Source organism: Lentinus tigrinus, assembly GCF_003813185.1.
Source record: "Lentinus tigrinus ALCF2SS1-7 unplaced genomic scaffold L226scaffold_6, whole genome shotgun sequence".
NCBI lineage: Eukaryota > Fungi > Basidiomycota > Agaricomycetes > Polyporales > Polyporaceae > Lentinus > Lentinus tigrinus.
The window spans coordinates 1,172,752-1,189,284 of NW_027137915.1; the positions used below are offsets into that span (position 1 = coordinate 1,172,752).

The 16,533-nt window shown below is 56.6% G+C and overlaps 7 protein-coding genes across 7 annotated transcripts; 3 read left to right on the forward strand and 4 right to left on the reverse strand.

Moving 5' to 3' along the window:
• Positions 1-21: 21 nt before the first annotated feature.
• L226DRAFT_482536 (uncharacterized protein) lies at positions 22-1,677 on the reverse strand. The gene is made up of 3 exons (XM_067676975.1): positions 886-1,677; positions 506-819; positions 22-448 (listed from the first exon to the last, which is right to left on the reverse strand). The coding sequence occupies exons 1-3, from the start codon at positions 1,206-1,208 to the stop codon at positions 411-413; spliced, it is 675 nt and encodes a 224-aa protein (XP_067538366.1). The 5' UTR covers positions 1,209-1,677; the 3' UTR covers positions 22-410.
• A 306-nt stretch (positions 1,678-1,983) lies between these two features.
• L226DRAFT_568796 (mitochondrial 37S ribosomal protein uS12m) lies at positions 1,984-2,617 on the reverse strand (the record flags this gene model as incomplete). The annotated part of the gene is made up of 3 exons (XM_067684214.1): positions 1,984-2,003; positions 2,062-2,135; positions 2,190-2,617. The coding sequence occupies 3 exons, from the start codon at positions 2,615-2,617 to the stop codon at positions 1,984-1,986; spliced, it is 522 nt and encodes a 173-aa protein (XP_067538367.1).
• Positions 2,618-2,755: 138 nt separating this feature from the next.
• On the forward strand, positions 2,756-4,236 carry L226DRAFT_611006 (uncharacterized protein). Its single transcript, XM_067686223.1, has 6 exons — positions 2,756-3,200; positions 3,258-3,374; positions 3,426-3,548; positions 3,602-3,656; positions 3,709-3,817; positions 3,879-4,236. The coding sequence occupies exons 1-6, from the start codon at positions 2,802-2,804 to the stop codon at positions 4,096-4,098; spliced, it is 1,023 nt and encodes a 340-aa protein (XP_067538368.1). The 5' UTR covers positions 2,756-2,801; the 3' UTR covers positions 4,099-4,236.
• Positions 4,237-4,874: 638 nt separating this feature from the next.
• L226DRAFT_504243 (thymine dioxygenase) lies at positions 4,875-6,976 on the forward strand. The gene is made up of 11 exons (XM_067677974.1): positions 4,875-5,430; positions 5,486-5,561; positions 5,613-5,809; positions 5,878-6,002; positions 6,065-6,203; positions 6,261-6,318; positions 6,370-6,470; positions 6,536-6,547; positions 6,600-6,674; positions 6,732-6,830; positions 6,901-6,976. The coding sequence occupies exons 1-10, from the start codon at positions 5,248-5,250 to the stop codon at positions 6,771-6,773; spliced, it is 1,008 nt and encodes a 335-aa protein (XP_067538369.1). The 5' UTR covers positions 4,875-5,247; the 3' UTR covers positions 6,774-6,830; positions 6,901-6,976.
• Positions 6,977-7,777: 801 nt separating this feature from the next.
• L226DRAFT_332266 (uncharacterized protein) lies at positions 7,778-8,427 on the forward strand. Its single transcript, XM_067674012.1, has one exon. The coding sequence runs from the start codon at positions 7,853-7,855 to the stop codon at positions 8,336-8,338; it is 486 nt and encodes a 161-aa protein (XP_067538370.1). The 5' UTR covers positions 7,778-7,852; the 3' UTR covers positions 8,339-8,427.
• Positions 8,428-9,345: 918 nt separating this feature from the next.
• Positions 9,346-11,214, reverse strand: L226DRAFT_458949 (Metallo-dependent hydrolase; the record flags this gene model as incomplete). The annotated part of the gene is made up of 5 exons (XM_067675482.1): positions 9,346-9,603; positions 9,663-10,303; positions 10,365-10,594; positions 10,697-10,765; positions 10,850-11,214. 5 exons carry the CDS (start codon positions 11,212-11,214, stop codon positions 9,346-9,348), a joined length of 1,563 nt encoding a protein of 520 aa, XP_067538371.1.
• Positions 11,215-11,604: 390 nt separating this feature from the next.
• L226DRAFT_332261 (uncharacterized protein) lies at positions 11,605-16,336 on the reverse strand. The gene is made up of 14 exons (XM_067674011.1): positions 16,059-16,336; positions 15,809-15,999; positions 15,148-15,438; positions 15,067-15,087; positions 14,909-15,001; positions 14,745-14,854; positions 14,540-14,656; positions 14,452-14,476; positions 13,599-14,393; positions 13,391-13,520; positions 13,218-13,318; positions 12,617-13,150; positions 11,992-12,057; positions 11,605-11,934 (listed from the first exon to the last, which is right to left on the reverse strand). Exons 1-14 carry the CDS (start codon positions 16,072-16,074, stop codon positions 11,761-11,763), a joined length of 2,664 nt encoding a protein of 887 aa, XP_067538372.1. The 5' UTR covers positions 16,075-16,336; the 3' UTR covers positions 11,605-11,760.
• Between the last annotated feature and the right edge of the window lie 197 nt (positions 16,337-16,533).

A 16,533-nucleotide genomic window follows, 5' to 3' on the forward strand; every position in this document is an offset into this window, starting at 1 on the left:
ACGAAGTAAGATGCAAGCGCGAGCTCGAGTAGCGACACAAAGGTGGCAGCATGAAGAGTTGGAGGGGGAGCAGTCCTTCGAATACAATATGCGGCCATAATGACGTCACGCGTCGCGACGCGTGCGCTCTGCAGTTGCTGTAACTCCTATGCACGCCAAAGGTATACCGAGCTTCCAAGTACGTAGGAATTCATATGTTGATGACCTGATATGAGAAGCGATTGAGACTAGTATGTACAATGACCGAGTCGTTCCGGGCGCAACAACGAGAAGACGACAGGGGACGGCTAACTGTGACCCGATCCCTACCAGTACACCGAGCCCATCCTGGACGTGAAGGCAGAAGGACAAACGAAGGGTGATCTATAGGGAGACTGGTGCGAGGAATGTGTTGGGTGGGACTGGGGAACTTAAGAGCCAGGGTCCGAACGATCCTCGTGAGCCGTTCCTGAGCAATTGGTATCAGAAGAGCGTTTGTGAAGTATGAACACTCTGTTGCGCTCACCACGATGGTCATGTAGCAAATGCAAACGAAACGTCGCAATCGTAGGAGGTACCACGCGCGCAAGTGATTGAGGAAGAGTCCAAGGCGAAGAGACGAGACGAGACGGATGACGAGAAGAGATGAAGAAAGGAGGAAAGGAAGAGCACGAATGTTGCTGAGCGGACTTGCGTATGCGCGAGGGCATGGTGCACGCCGGCACTAAATGGTGTCGGGACGTCGACGACTCTGCAGCACTCGATCTGGTCTCGTGTTTCTGCTGTGGGCTCCGGGATGACATGAGGACGCGACGACGGAGGTCGTTGTTCTGACGCGGGCTGACCGAGGGAGGCGGTATCGATTGAGACGCCAATGAGAGTACCGAGAGGTCCATGAGCACTCACCTGGTAGAGCGACGCCCGCCAAAGAGGGTCGTCGGGAGAAATGTCCGCGGCATCGAGCTTGACCGGTTGAGGAGCGTAGGCACCGCACACGAGAAGCGGAGACCCGGGGGGTGGTGGCCGTGGAGGCTTGTACCGTGGCCCCGGGTGGGGGAGGAGTCGGGAGGACGAGTAGGATGATAGATGGCGTACATGTCAGGTGGACGAGTAGGGTGGAATAGGTACGAGGTTGTGTGCATACAACGAAGCGATGGTGGTGGTTTCTGAAGAAGAGGAAGCGGACCCGGCGGAGCACCCTTATACCCAGGAGAAGCGGAGGCTGGCATGCGTGTCACCCTCGAGCGGGAAGCGAATAGTAGTCCGTCGAGCCGGTACGCTCCGAGGACAGTCAGCCTTCGCCTTCATGTAGTCCAGCGCAGGCCTCTCATGTTCCATTGTCCTTTTCCGCCTAGTCTGTCTCCACTTGCCAGTGTGCTGCCGCGGTGGTGACGAATCCGTTCGTGAGCTTCATCATTCTCGGCAGTAACTGTGAAGCGCTGACCCTCCGCTTCGAACGAGTAGACCCGTTCAGAGACAAGGCCAATGTCCAGGAGAAGGGAGTGGTCGTCGGGGTGGTATCCAACGGTTCGCTGTTCCTGATCGGATAGCTAAACGAGGACAAGCCACTTGCACCTTCTCCGGGCAAGCTTCAAGCATTGGCTATCCAACCCATTGACTTCTGCCATCCTCGAGAAGAACACTTCGTCCACACTGACCGATGAGTGCGTACTAGTTCCTCTTCGCGGAGGGTTTCTGGTCCACTCAAGACATCCCATCTTCGAATGGACCAGAACCAAGATGTACAACACCAGAGGAGGATGTGACAGAACGAGGGCTTGAACCTGGGCACTACCCGCTGCGGCGAGGAAGGCTCGCGCGAATGAGGGCGAAAATCTCACCTGGATGACGGACGGCCGTCACAAGTGGACGCAGGTATCCGCAGAAGAGGTTGTGCGAGAGCAGTAATAGTGTGATATATATCGTAAATCGACTGCGATGGAGAGGCGTTCAACAGTTGCTCGAGTGTGTAACTGCTCGACGAAGTGCCAGTGGATAAGATCACTACTGCTTTGGCCGTTTTGCTGATGTAAAAAGCATGAGGGACAATTTCGGGTTAACGTGGCCAATGAGCACACATACCTCCATATTTGCTACGCGCCGTCAGCCTGCCCACCACACCGCTGAAGTCGAGTGTCCCACGGACCACCTTGTAACTGCGTCTCGGACAGTAAGCAAAAGTGCGGTCAAACATGACACATAGGACGCACCGAACACCAGGAAGATCCTGCGCACGTCCACCCCTAATCAGCACGACACTATGGTCCTGCAGGTTGTGACCCTCTCCCGGAACATATGCTTGCACGGTCTTGCCGGTCGACAGCTTCACCCTAGCCACCTTCCGCTTAGCGGAGTTGGGCTTCTTCGGCTTTGCGATGAAAATCTGGCTGACAACGCCTTTCTTCTGCGTGTTTCCCTCGAGCAGAGGCGACTTGGATGCCTTGGTCTTCTTCCTGGGCTTCCGGCGTGTGGCCTGGTTCAGTGTAGCGGCAGCGGGAAGAGACGGGTGGAACGAGCGACATAGCGAAAACTGAGGAAGTGTTGAGCGGGCAAAGCTAGGCGCAAGTGTCCTCTGTAGCAGCGAGGAGGTCGACCATGGCCGCGCGACTTGCGCGGAGAGTCGGAGGGCGGAGAGCATGGTGGCCGCTGCGTGAGCTGGTGAAGCCGGCGCTGGCTTCCAGCAAGGGCGCCAAGTGCCAGAATCGCGGTGCGGCCTGCCCTGAACAAGTCACACGCGCGCCTGTCGCGCTCGGAACGCGTCTTGCTTGTTGCCGCAACAATCGCGTTTCGCGTCGCCGCTCGTCCATATAACTCTTCGCGTCATGCCCGTAGCTTCTTCGTCTCGCACAGGCAAGCGCCACCGACGCGCACCCTCGTCTGATATTGAAGAAGACGGCCCCAGCCAGGCGCGTCCACGACGGGAGGAAGAAGACGTAGAGATGGATGAGGAAGAACAACAACCGCGCCGTTCCAAGAAGGACAAGAAGAAGAAAAAGGCACATCAGGACGATTCTGACGCGGAAGATAATGTCGATGATGAGGATATTCCTGTCCCAGACATTAAGGACCAGCCTCTGGATAGGGTCCTCGGGCAGAAGGTGCACGGACTGTCAGGAGACTGGGGCGTGCTGCGTGAAAAGGCCCATGCACAAAGCTACACTTTTATTCGGGAAGTTGGGGCTGCCGTCGCGGAATTCACAGAAGGCGAGAAGGGGGAGAAGGTACGTCGTGACTACTCGCATGAATGTGGTTACGACAAGCACTTACTCGGCGCGTAGGCGTTGGCCACAGTTGACTCACTGATGCGCGACCTCCTGGACACGGAGCAGGAGCTCAGTTCGCATGAGCAGGCACTGGATGACCTTTACAACAGGATTTCAAAAGGAGAGGAGATCGTGAGTGCGAAGGGTTCGATGCCGCACTCATGCTCATAACTTCTCCTGCAGGTTGGCATTACGGATGCGTATGAGAAGCTCGTCAAAGACAAGATGAATGCGTACAATGCAAGGACATCGCGGCAGAAGTATGCCAAGAGCGATCATTACCAGCAGTTCAAGCAGGCAATATACGTGAGTCCTACGCACATCCTCCATGAACGACCACTGAGTGCGTTCCTTCGCAGGAAGTACATCATCCTGATACCGCCATGCCTCCAGTGGTAGACTTGATCCCTCGAGGTATATGGCCATTGCATCGTGTGAATCGTGACTCATACTCACTCAATTACAGAGGATGGCGACGTGAGCGACGATGACGACGACGAAGTACAGATCGGAGGTGTCACCCAGGACTACAAGTGCCCGCTCACGCTCACGATCCTCGTCGATCCGTTGACCTCGTACGTAGATATGCACTCGTCGCACAATTGCTTTCCTCACTCTTCACATCCCGTCTCCCAGGAAAGAATGCGGCCACTCATACTCGGCTGCTGCGATCCGGGCGTACCTTGGTCCAAGCCGCACGAGGTACAAAGACTGTCCTGCTACTGGGTGCCGCAAGCAGATCTGCCTGAACGACCTAGAGGAGGACAAGGTCCTTGCAAGGCGTGCGAAAGAGGCCGCGCGCCGCGAGCGTGCTCGTGAAGAAGACAGCGATGACGACGGGGAGGTCATTGAGTAGTCATGCATACGCACCCAACCACTGCTGATGCAATGAGTTCTTCCGCTCATCCGTACCGTATTGTACCAGTGTAATGCTTTGCTAAATCTGTATGTATGTATACCCGTTACTAGTTCATCGACCGTAATGCAGCCGGGCTTCATGCAAACTGCTCAGGGGCGGGATTTTCCTCTTCGGGAAATTTTCATGTTCGCATATGCAAAACGGTATCATGTCCGGCCGTTTCGCTAACCTGTCCGCGCGTTTGCTCCTCCACGCCGAATTATCGATACACTGTCCGCCGTTTGAAGGATCTCCTCCACCACTCATCCGTTCCTCTTCAAAATTTGGAAGTTGTGTATTCTGAAGCCTCTCATCTCAGAAAAAATATCGGCTTCCTTGTATCTCTTCTCCTTCATTATGTTCTGCGTGCACGAAATGCGAGCGCTAACCAGGCCATCCGACGCGCGCTCCCTCTCGGCTAGCCTCGGCTCTCTCCCGACCTTGCCGATGCACGTAGCGCCGCTGTGCGCGCTATGCGGGCACTTGAAGTTAGCAGGAACATGGAGAATGTTCAACGCCATGGGTCACCAGCTAATTATTTTTCACTGTATCTAGGGGTCTCTGGGAACTGTCTCAGAAAGTTTGAAGGAAATCCATCCAGTGGATCTTAGGATTCTTCAAACGGTGGACAGTTGAGCTATAACAGACGGACCGAAGCGCCATATAGCGCTGGCAGAATCCTCCCCGCCACAGGACATTGACGCTGTAGTGGACTGACAAAGGTGCCGTAAAGACAGGACCGACGAGCCACTTACGGCGGACCAATTTGCGATCACCAGGACAGTTGTCTGATCCCCGTGGACATCATACCCTCTTGCTTCGCATATGCCGTTTAACCGCTGCCGCTTGCCAGCGACTATGATCCTTGTCTCGTAACACGGCCTTGTTCATTGCAACCCGCTCGATTTCGTATGATCAAGAAGGATGGGGTAAGCTCCGCGTTACAAGTTACTAGTATGGCACAAGGTTCTTCGGATAGCTCGGGACGCTCCTCAGGCTGGCCACTATCGGTTGACCCACGGCCGCCGCTCTTCCTCCCTGGAACCTCCACCGTGCCCACGGCGTCGTCAGACACGCACTAGCTACTGACATTCATCCTACCTGGACATGTCGTCTGTACTACTAGGAGATGCACATGGGATATCCGTGGTGGACTTCAAGCCGTTTCTGGACGGCTCTGCGAAGCAGGACGTCGCGAGCGCGATACTTGACTCGTTCAAGCGGGTTGGGTTCGTGTATCTGATCAACCATGGTATTCCTGAGGACAAGATCAAGGGGATGTTTGAGTGGGTATGTGTAATTTTTGCACTGAGACGACGTGCCCTGCTGACAATATTGTTTCTAGTCGAAGCGTTTCTTCGACCAACCGATGGAGGTCAAGCAGTTAGCGCCGCATCCTCCCTCGGGGACTCACCACAGAGGTATTTGTCTCTGTTCAGACTTTCGTTGTCCCTCTCTAACGCACTTATCAGGCTACTCCGCGCCTGGGAGGGAGAAAGTAGTCCAGCATCTGTATGATGACAAGGACATCAAAGACAGCCGCGCCAAAGCCCCAGACGTGAAGGAAAGCTTCGAGTGCGGCTGGGAAGAAAACGTCGGCAGTCCGAACATTTGGTTGCCAGACGGCGTATTGCCCGGCTTCAAGGAGGCTTGCATGGACTTTTACTCGGTCCGTAGCCTGCCAATTATCCGTTGTTCAGGCATACAGTCACTAAAATTATCGCTTCTGTACTGCAGACGTGCCATGAGACGGAGCTTGAGATCCTCAGAGCCATTACCGTAGGCCTCGGCATCTCTGAGGACTACCTCGTTAAGTACCACGACGGGCACGAAAACCAGATGCGGCTGCTGCACTATCCCAGGTATGGCCCTCCCGCCGCACTAGCAAGCTCGGGCACAAAAGGACTCATGTATCTATGTGCAGCGTTCCCGCTGAGCAGCTCAAAGACGATAAGATCGTACGGATCGGTGCTCACTCCGACTTCGGTTCAATCACCCTGCTGTTGCAAGATGATATTGGCGGTCTTGAGATCGAGGATCCAAACACCCCTGGGGAGTTCAATGTCAGTACCACCGATCGCAGAGCTCACGTATCGCTCACTCGATAAATGTCCATGCAGAGTGCCCCACCGGTGGAAGGCGCGCTCATAGTCAATGCTGCCGACCTAATGATGCGATGTGAGTCCAGTATGTGTGGACGCGTACGACATGTCGTTAAGGGCTATTCAGGGTCTAACGACGTGATCCGGAGCACCGTTCACCGCGTTCGCGCACCTCTCAATGCGAAGACAGTGAACGGCATGGTTCCTGAGCGGTACTCCATCCCATACGTACGTTACTCCCTTCTCAACATTTCCAATCACCATGTGTATCTCACGTCTTCTCTTTGTGCTAGTTCTGCTCACCAGTAAGTTCATATGTTGGCAGTCCCGCTCCATCTAGGTTGACAGTAGCACCAGGAACGCACCGCCGTGGTGGAGTGCCTTCCTGGCACTTACACTGCCGACAAGCCTCCCAAGTACGAGCCGATCTCTGTACGCGCATATACTTGCTATCCTGTGCTTGCAAATACTAAAATGAATCACCCACAGGCCTTGGAGTACATAATGCGACGTCTTGCATCCAATTATTGAGAGAATGGGGATGAGAGTGACAGCTTCGGGCCATCCAGCGAACATATGTCTTGTAATGTAAGTCCGAGGTCCGTCGAACGGGAGCCCTGTCAAGATGAATCCCGCGAAGCTGACATCCTTGCACTAGTGTACCACTGTATCTGTACCAGTACTCCGTGATGTCATCAAAGATATCACCGTCTCTGCATCCCATCGTCTCCGGCAATCCCGGTCCTCCATCTGGTGTCCCGAACCTATCAAAGTCCCAGAAACTAGCAGCAGATGCATGATGCTCTCTACTCGTCTTCCCACCGGCAGAATGAAGGCAGTAAGCTGCATATCCCGAAACTCCTCATTCCCTTGTATCGCCTATACTGGGTGCTCACGTCATCTGACAGTAGAGCGTAGATCGTGTGGGCGTGGGTGGCAGGCTGGTCCAGACTGCAGCGTGGCGCCGTCCAGGAAGTTCTCAGCTTCTTCGGGGACACTGAATGTTCTGAACGCCCATACTAGCTGCATCATGTATGCGATACAGTATATAGGTCCAGGGACAGGGCAGCCTGCGCAGTTTGTCCCTTGGACTCCCCCTCGACCGTTCTCCCCACTACGGTATTGACGATGCAGGCACTCTTTCAGACTATCACCGCCCCTTTTCGGAGGTCGCTCTCGCTGCATCGGCGCTCGAACTCGATGGCCGAGCAGCGAGCATCCGAGCCGGCGGCCACTCCCAACGTCCTGATTGGGTACTCTGGCGGTAGAGTCCGATAGTCGATTTCTCTGGGTTCCTTGACGGCTCTGCCAAGTAACAGACAGCGACAGCTATCCTCGATTCTTTCGAACGCTTTGGCTTCGTGTACCCCAAGAACTATGGAGAGAAGGTTGATGAACTGTTCAACTGGGTTGGTTCTGTTCTTGCCTGACTTGAACCAGGCGACACCATGTGGGACGGGATGGCATTCCGCACATCAATCGAGGTTTGACGATCCTACAACTCTTCTTCTAGCGGTATTAGGTGGCTGACCAGCGGTCTTCGCGTAGGCTACACCGCGCCTGGAATTGAGAAGTTCACGCAGAGCAACGACTCCGAAGAGGTTGCACAGATGCGGAACAAGGAGCCAGACGTCATCGAGAACTTCTCGTGTGGGCACGATGACAGCATCCTCGGAAAGAACATCTGGCTCCCGGAAGGCGTGCTACCCGGCTTCAACGAGGCATGCCAAGACTTCTACTGGGTGATTGTCTTCTATACGTCTCAAAGAAAGCAAGACCATGGCATCTGTGGGCTCGCCGCTGACTATGGTCCTTGTCCCTGTCGCAGAAATGCTACGACGTCGAGATCTCGATCTTCAAAGCCGTCGCCGTCGGACTCGGGATACCCGAGGACCACCTCGCAAAGTTTCACTCGGGCAGAGACCAGTCGAAGCGACTCATGCACTACCCCAGCGTGCTCGCGAAGAAGCTTGTCGACGGGGAGATGTCCCGGATCGGCGCGCACTCCGACTTCAGCAGCATCACGCTGCTCTTCCAGGACGACGTCGGCGGGCTCAAGGTTGAGCATCCCGACCGCCCCGGGAAGTTCATGGTAGGCCAGATTGGCGATACGTGCTGCTGCAGAATGTCCTCCGGTACCCGGGGCGGTGATGGTCAACGCAGGGGACTTCCTGCAGCGATGTGAGCCTGGCTGTCCTGTCTTGCCTGTCCTCTTCATTCTGACTGACTGACCTCTCTGTCAGGGTCTAACGACCAGATCCGTAGCGCACTCCATCGCGTACGCGCACCACCAGGGATGACAGACGGCATGACTCCAGACCGGTACTCTATCCCATACGTGCGTTCGCTTCCTACTTCACGTATTCTGACAGCAATCCGAAGTACTGGCCCATCACGGTGCGTGAACATACATATGTAGGTTCTACAACATCGGCATGCTTGCTGAACGCGACTGATTTCTACAGGCGGGAGAGTACATCCAGCAACGGCTCGCCTCGCTGTACCATTCTCATCAGACCATAGGGCACTCTCAACATTGTATCGTATTAGAACACCCTTGGAAATCTAGAAGCCTTCAGCAGAAATCGCTAGAAGTCAACCAACGTAATCCAAGAAACTAAGTCACTAAGCCCTCGGGCCGTGGTGCCCGACTCGAATATCCCTACTACAGGTGTGTCTATGCGTATGCTTGGGGGATTGGGTAGAAGTACACGGAATATGATACACAATAAATCAGCCCAGCTCGTGCTCAGAGGCGGTGTGGGGTCGTACTCGCGGCGAGCGACCTCTCCTGCGATGCGCATGGCGTGGTATCGACAGCAGGCATAGAGCAGGTTGCAGGTGCGAAGCGTGATGACGGACGTGAACGTGAGCGCGAGCGGAAGCGTGAGTGGTGGGTGTACGGATAGCTGTGGAAAGTCGATAATCGATGAGCGGATGGGGGAGAGGGAGATGATGACGGTGAAGGTGGAGGGGGAATGAGGAAGGAGGTATCATGCGTGGCGGTGAGGTATGCAGTTATCCAGCAGTCATAAACCGTCAATGGTCCCAACGTAACGAAGCCATGGCTCGAAAAAACCGGGACAGCAAGAAGATTATCCGTCTACTCCGGAGGAATGGGATCGGGAGAAGGTGTCTTTTGTGGGAGGATCCAGCTTTGTTGGATGCGCCGGGCGACTACCGTGCCGTGCCGGATGGTGGTGCGCGAGAAGGAAGGGTTGAGCACGGCAGAGTGCAGGGAGTCGTTGTCGTGGAGGAGGACGAAGTCGGCGATGGCGCCAGGTGCAGGCGTGAGGGATATCGAGGGCGAGCCCTTGTGGAATCCGCCGATGGCCAAGCGGGCATTGTTCGTGACTGCCTCCTGTATACGCACGCGGTGAGAAGGGCTGGCATGCGGTCCAGTGGAGCAAAAGAACTCACAAGAAGCGAGCGGCAGTCGGTCTTCGTGCCAGCTTGGAAGACCGCGACGCCGAGCGGACAGAGTCCAAGCGGGTCCACGGGACCCTGGGGCGTGAACGCGTTCTCGACATTGTTGACCGCCATGGCCACACGGAGCCCGTATTCGGTAGCCAGCTTGGGCACGTTCAGCGTCCCGCGAGGCGCGTACTCGAATCCCCGGCCCATCATGTACAAATCGCTCGGTGGCAGGCCTACTAGCGAGATCGGGAGCCGCTCGTCCACAATCGCCGCGCGCACCGCTGCCCATTCCTCCGGTGAAAAGAGGGTGAGGCGCGTCGCGTGTCCAATGCATACGTGACAGCCATGTCGCCACCGGCCTGACTGGATCCGCTGTCGGAGTTGCTCGAGCACGTACCAGATCAGAGGCTCTGCTGTTGGCTCGAGGTTGTAGTCTAGATGGAAGTCGACATGAATCCCGGCTTCGAAGGCGATGTCGAAGATGAGCTCGATGTTGCGCTTAGCGTGGGCGATGCTGGGTTCCACGTATGGCGCAGACCCTACAGCCTCAACACCATGTCGCCTGACGGCACTTTGTAGCAGCGCGTGGTTAAGCCCTGGTCGGTCGTCGGAGGCCGACGCGAACAGAGGGTCTTGTGCAAAGGCTGGCGAAGCGTAGAACCCATTAACCACGAGAGACGGAGAAGAAGTAAGACAGTGCTTCACCTGCGATCTGTATGTGGCAGATGTCCCGGAAGAGCTTGCGGAGGCGGAGGCCAGTGTCGACGCACGCGAAATGAACGGTCTCGTCGACCTCGATATGGGCGCGCATCAGCGTTACCCCGCACTCGATGCTCTGCGCGATCAGCTTCCGGCCTCGATCGTACAAGTCTTCTGTGTTCGTCGGGAAGGTACTCTTTGCCTTCGCTGTGACGCGCAGGGCCTCGGAAAAGTTGCTGTGATCGTCGGAGAGATGAGTATGGGCAGCACATACCACGCCTCAGGCTCCTCGCGGCGCGACAGGAACCGAGGGCGCCTATTTAATAAGAACGGCATACCCGGTGACAAGCTCATCGCATTGATCGAGCAGAAAACACTTGTCGAGGTGGATGTGCGCATGGCAAAGTCTGTTAGGTTATCGCAAGATCGCCGCGACACGCGTCGGCGTGAGTGCCCGAAAAGGCGGGACGGGGATGGAAGAACGGACGTACGCTGGCAAAAGTATTCCCCGTCCCTGCGCATCAAGCTCTGCGTGGCCCTGGCGAGGGGACCCCGCAGCCCGTCCTCCGTGTGCAGATCCTCCGGGGGGGCTCGAGTGGTGGTACTCGGGATGTCGTGCGGGAGAGTTGTGCCCACTGCTGCCGTGGCTGACGCTGCGCGAGCCGTGCGGGGTGGCGAGCTCGACGCGGTCGACGCGGCTGCCGACGCAGTAGACGTTGTAGAGCGGGTCGGCGAGGGTGGGGTCGTCGGACTCGAAGGGGAGGTGGACGTTGCGGATGACGAGCGAGGGGTAGTCGCTGGCAGCCTCGGGGGTGTGGCGGGGGTGCGGGGAGCGGTACTGGCTGGGTCCTGGCATGTCGGTGTCGACGTCCATGGTCGGACTGGCGGGGGCGGCGCAGGAGGGTATTTATGCGCGAATTTTTTTCAGAACCCCCGCGGTGAAAGGTGATATAGTCTAAGGTCGGGTGGTCCGGCAAATTGGGCCACCTGGCTGGGGTCGCTTGCTCGGGGCCACTCCCGCGGACCATCCAGCGCGCCCGTAACCCGGTGCAACGGGGCTGCAGCACGAAGCCTACTCTCCGGCCCGACATCCCAGCCACACGACCTCCCCCGCTCGGTCCGATCTCCGCATTCCGTCCATTATCTCCACACAACCCAGCCTAGCCAGGGCTAGCTACAAGATTAGCCTATACCGCTACACTTTCACACCTTCATCCGCGCACGATGAGAACAAGCCGAGCCCAGACAGGCAAAACAACGAAGAAAAACCGTGTGTGACGAGAAACTAGTGTTCGTCCATGGATGTGCAGAGACAGAGACAGTGAGGATAGTGAGGTAGCGATGCAACGGAAAGATTAGAGAGAGGTACGCGACGGCCACGAGGGCCCAACCCAGAGACATCCTAGAACTCGACCTTGCGTCGTTTCGAGCGCGTGGTCCGATACTGATACTCGTCCGCGTCACTCTCGCTGCAGTCCTCGTCAGGAACGTCCGCCCCATACAGCTTCTCGCGTTTGTCCCGATCGATCCGGCGCAGGCGGGGCAAGTTGAAAGCGAGGGACTTGTGGAACTCGGTCTAGCATCGCTCAAACAATCAGCAGCGCGCCCATCTCGGTCGCAGATGTAAACGCACCTTCAATACCTTGACCTTTACGCCTGGTGGTGTCGACGCGTGTATCCGGCGTTTTCTGTCATTGTACTGTTGGGACAAAGCAATATGATTAGCGGTGATGCACGCGCAATGCTTTGAAACACGGCAATTTCGTGTACCAACGGAGCTCGTTCCGAGGTGGCTGGGCCAAACGAGAGCGGCGAGGTGTCACAGTGCGGTCGAAACAAAACAACCATTTGGAACTACCCCGTTCGCCCGCTTCTTGCCACGTCCGCATACAAAACCTTCCGTACGCGACGCGGTTCTGGACCACCAGGGCACAGATCCGGATGCGGTCCGCGGTCCCGTTGCACAGAATCCATTCCCATGAAAGCCGTTATTTTCTCGGCAGTCTGTCGCCTTGCCGGACTCCGCCGCTCTCAAACTCAAAACATACAAGACGCTGTCGGCAGCTTCATATGTCCTGTAACAGCCATTTCGCACCGCCAAAACTGCGCCGGAGGAGATCCGCCAATGCGCATTCCCACCAGGCATCCGGAAAGGAAAGTTGCGAAAAGAGGGACCGGACATTCCCTTTGCGCAACTTTCCCCATTCGAGGACACAGCCACACCGAGGCAACACAGCAACCGGACCGCAAGTACGCACCTTCCTCTGCTCCTCCTTCAGCAGGACGTCGAGTTGCTTGATCCAGCGCTGCATGTTCGTCTCGGCCTTCTTCTTCTTCACAAAGCGCCGCAAGGATTCGTCTTCGCCCTCGACGGCGATGTCTTCATCGTCACTGTCAGGGATAACATACGACTTGACAGACGTTGCCACGCTCCGGCGAGGCCGCTTCTTGCTCGAGGATCCAGAGGCGGGACTTGATGAACTGTCCGCTAGTCGCGAGGGGCCTGCGGTAGACGGCCCGGGTGTCGGGCTAGTCTCGCTCTTGACCACCTGCCTCGCCCGCCGAGACCTGTTCACGGAGCTCTTAGAGTGAGAGGCGCCGCTTAGCTCTTCAGGGGTGAGGTAATCTTCCTCGCTGAAGTAAAACTCCATGCCCGTCTCAATGTCATCGTAGAGCCAGATGCTCGGGGCGCGTCCGAGCCGCGCGAGGAGCTTGAAGTGCTTCAGGGTCGTCGGCGCAGGTAAGCGGACCGGGAGTGGTCGTTGCATGATGAGCATATGGGGGTTTACGATCTATCACACGCAACACATGAGTAACTAGTAATCGGCCGGGAAGCCGATGCAAGACGGAGACACGTACCTCGGGATTCTGGTTAATCACCGCGTGAAGTCTGACCACGGCAGCTACGGCACTGTATTGGCCGTAATGCTCCTGTAGCCATTTCCCGACCTGTGTGTACTCTGTAACGCCGCAAAGGACGGAGAGATGACAGCATGAGCGACGGCAACTGGGCCTCGGTCGTACGTACGTACCGGATGGATATGGCGAATTGCCCAAGTTGTCCTGGTGGATGTAATAATGCACCTGATAACGCCTCCGTCGTGACGGTACCAACTCGTCTTTCCGGATCATCGCAGACAAGGTGTCCTGGCCAATGGCGCCCTATAGAATGGCACCACCCGGGTTGCGGGCGCGCAGTCAGCAGCAGAAGTCGAGAGGTCATATAAGACAAGCACGCACCAGATCCTCCTCTTCCGCTTCAGCAGCCGCCTCGGGTTCCTCCGCACCCTCATCCTCTTCGTCCTCGGCTCCGTCCGCATGCTCTGTGTGCTCCTCGGCATCGCCGTCGGGCGACTGGGCAGGATCCACCAGCATTGCCTCAGTGTCATCCGCTTGCGCTTGTGCAGGCTGGGCAGCGGGCGCAGAAGACCCGGCTGTAGCCTCCTCGAACGTAAGCGGGAGTCCCCGCCGCATGAGTATGTCGGCGCACAGTGGTGCGGTGTACGTCTTGCACGCGGCCTCGTCTTCGGGAGGAGGGAGGTCCTCAACCTGGATACGGTAATTCTTCACGATATGCGTCGCGATGATGTCTTCGAGGTAGTCGTAGGTCTCTACGAGCTTGGCGAGCATTTTGCCCTTGCAGCCGATCTCCAGACAAGCCAGCGCAACGTCGGTCAAGACACCACGCATTTCGCGCGGGCTAAGCTGCATGATCGACCGTGCATACTGCAAAATGCCGCCAAATCGCTCAGGGACAAACTTGCTCAGGAGGATCTCGGTGATGTCCTTCCGCGTGAGCGGACCCAGGTTCAAGTCGTTGATCTTATCGCTGCAGTTCTCGACATACCGCAATAGGGCCGCAGAGGTCTTGGAATTGAACTCGAGAGACACGGGGACAAGGCAAGGGTTGACGAAGAAGATCGTGAGGAGGAGCACAAGGCGAATAGTGGGGTCTTCCGAGGGGAAATCCTTGTGAAGAATCCGAAGGACTTCTGCGGTATGAAGCGTCGTCACCGACCGTGTATTCTGGAAAAGCTGTTCGGACGTTAGTTGAGCTCATTGGACTGGGGCCGTCGCCTCGGTGTTCACTCGCCTTAATGAGGTCGTGTACGACAGAGCTGCGAGCGGTTATAGGTGAGCGAGACGTGTCGGTGTGCATGTATAACGGCGCGGTGACGTACGACAGCTCAAACCGCAGGACACCTTCCTTGTCTAGACGCTTTAACGCCGTATATGCAAGCTCGTTCGTCTTTGCCTCCATACAGATCTCGGCCGCAACCGTACGACTGAGGAACATGCTGAATCATAAGGAACGCGGGAACGCAAAACACATGAGCCATTGAGAGAACACACACGAGCGGAGCTCGCAGATAAACGGATTCGTACTCAGGGTCTAACCGCGAGAGCTCGCGCACATTCTTGATAATTTCAGTCGTTCGAGATTCGAACATGATCGCCGGTTTCTCAAACATTCTGCGGAAGACAAAGTTACGATACTGTAAAGACGTCATTATCAGCGACCAAACTCCGGAGAAGATGACCTCACTAACCTTGCGGTCCATCGAGAATCCATTAAGGCGCGCATATGGCAGCAGGCGTGGTTCGATGGCCAAGACCAGTGGGAACTGAGCCATCATAGGGTCCTACGGAGTAAAAGCAGCGATCAAACCTTCGTACTAAACCCTATAATAAGAGCTTTGCGACGCACCTTATCTGAAAATGGGATAAACTGAGGCCGTGTGCGCGGTCAGAATTACTGGGAATGCTTCTGGGAACCTCCCTCACACACCTTGTACTTCTCGACGACATCCCTCACCTGCTCCCAGCTAGCCGCTCGGTATTCGGTCGGGAACCTGCTCTGCTTCAGGTACAGACTCAAGATGTTCCCGTCATCCTCGCCCTTCCCCGCTGGTATGTTGCCGTACATCCGCGCCGCGATTGCAAGGAAGTGCGCAAAGACCGGAAAGGTTAATGTCCGCACCCAGCGCGCCTTGATGAACGTGACTTGAGTCCGGAAGTAGTGATGCATCGCGAGTTGCACGAGGTATCGCGACAGATGAGCGCCGCTGCCGAGGAGGATCTACGGGGTTGGGAGCGTTAGCATTTGGTCACTTTCGGCGGCCGAGCGTCCTCGGTATGGTGACCGCCTGCCCGCCCGAACAACACTGAAACTAGAGGAGCTAATCACCGCAGCATACACGCCCTATCCACAGGTATGAATCCTGAGGGCCGCCGCCTGCACAACCGCAGCCGCCATCGGGAACATGTGCCTAGATGACAGGGCGGCATGCAGTCCGCTCCCCTCTCCCTCCGCCCGGGAACGGTATGTCCGATGAGGTAAAGGGCTTCCTCCAGCCCTCGGAGCTCCAAACTATCCGCCCGAGTTCTTGCGGCGACCGCGGGACGGGGAGGCTCGTCACAAGACAAGTATGAGGGCAGGAAATACGCACATCTAACATCCTCTCGCTCAGCAGCTTCCCCCGTCCCAAAGCCCAGTATAACGCTTGAATACGGCCATAGCGTGTGAGGAAATACATTGCGCGAACGTAGGGGTCCTTCGTGAATTCCTGGTGACGCTTGGACAGCATGGAGAACGCGGCGGGGTCGTTGAGCTCATTCAAGATGAGCTGGAGTATCTCATCTATGCACGACCACGACGTCATGAGCATCTTGGAGTGGTCGGAGCCACAGTGTACGTACCGCAAAGACGATCCATGGTGGTGAGTGGTACAGCGGGTGTCGTGGGTGTCGTGGTGGGTGTCGTCAGGAGGTCCAACAGAGGCGTCAGGCGAGCGGCAGGAGCACAGTGTTCGGCCAGAGGGGTAACGGGGGTCGCAGGAGCACGCAGGAGACGGTGCGGTGCGTAAGGGGTCTGCGGTAGTCGGGGAGGGAACACTCGCCACTACGGCAGCAGCGGGCAGAAGTGCCGGGGTCGGGAATGGAGATGGGGGAGATGGGGGAAGATGGTAGAGAAGGAAGACAAGCGTTGGGCCAGGCAGGCGGACATCCAAATCCTCTGCAATCCCTCGGATCCGGTGCCAGATCGGCCACCGCAGACGCCTGCGCTCAAGCCGTTTTGCACCAGCTCTTTGCGACAGAACCTACACCGGCATATGCACGGACAATCGCATTACATTCGCTGCGCAATGTATCGTAAAATCTACGCAATGCTCGC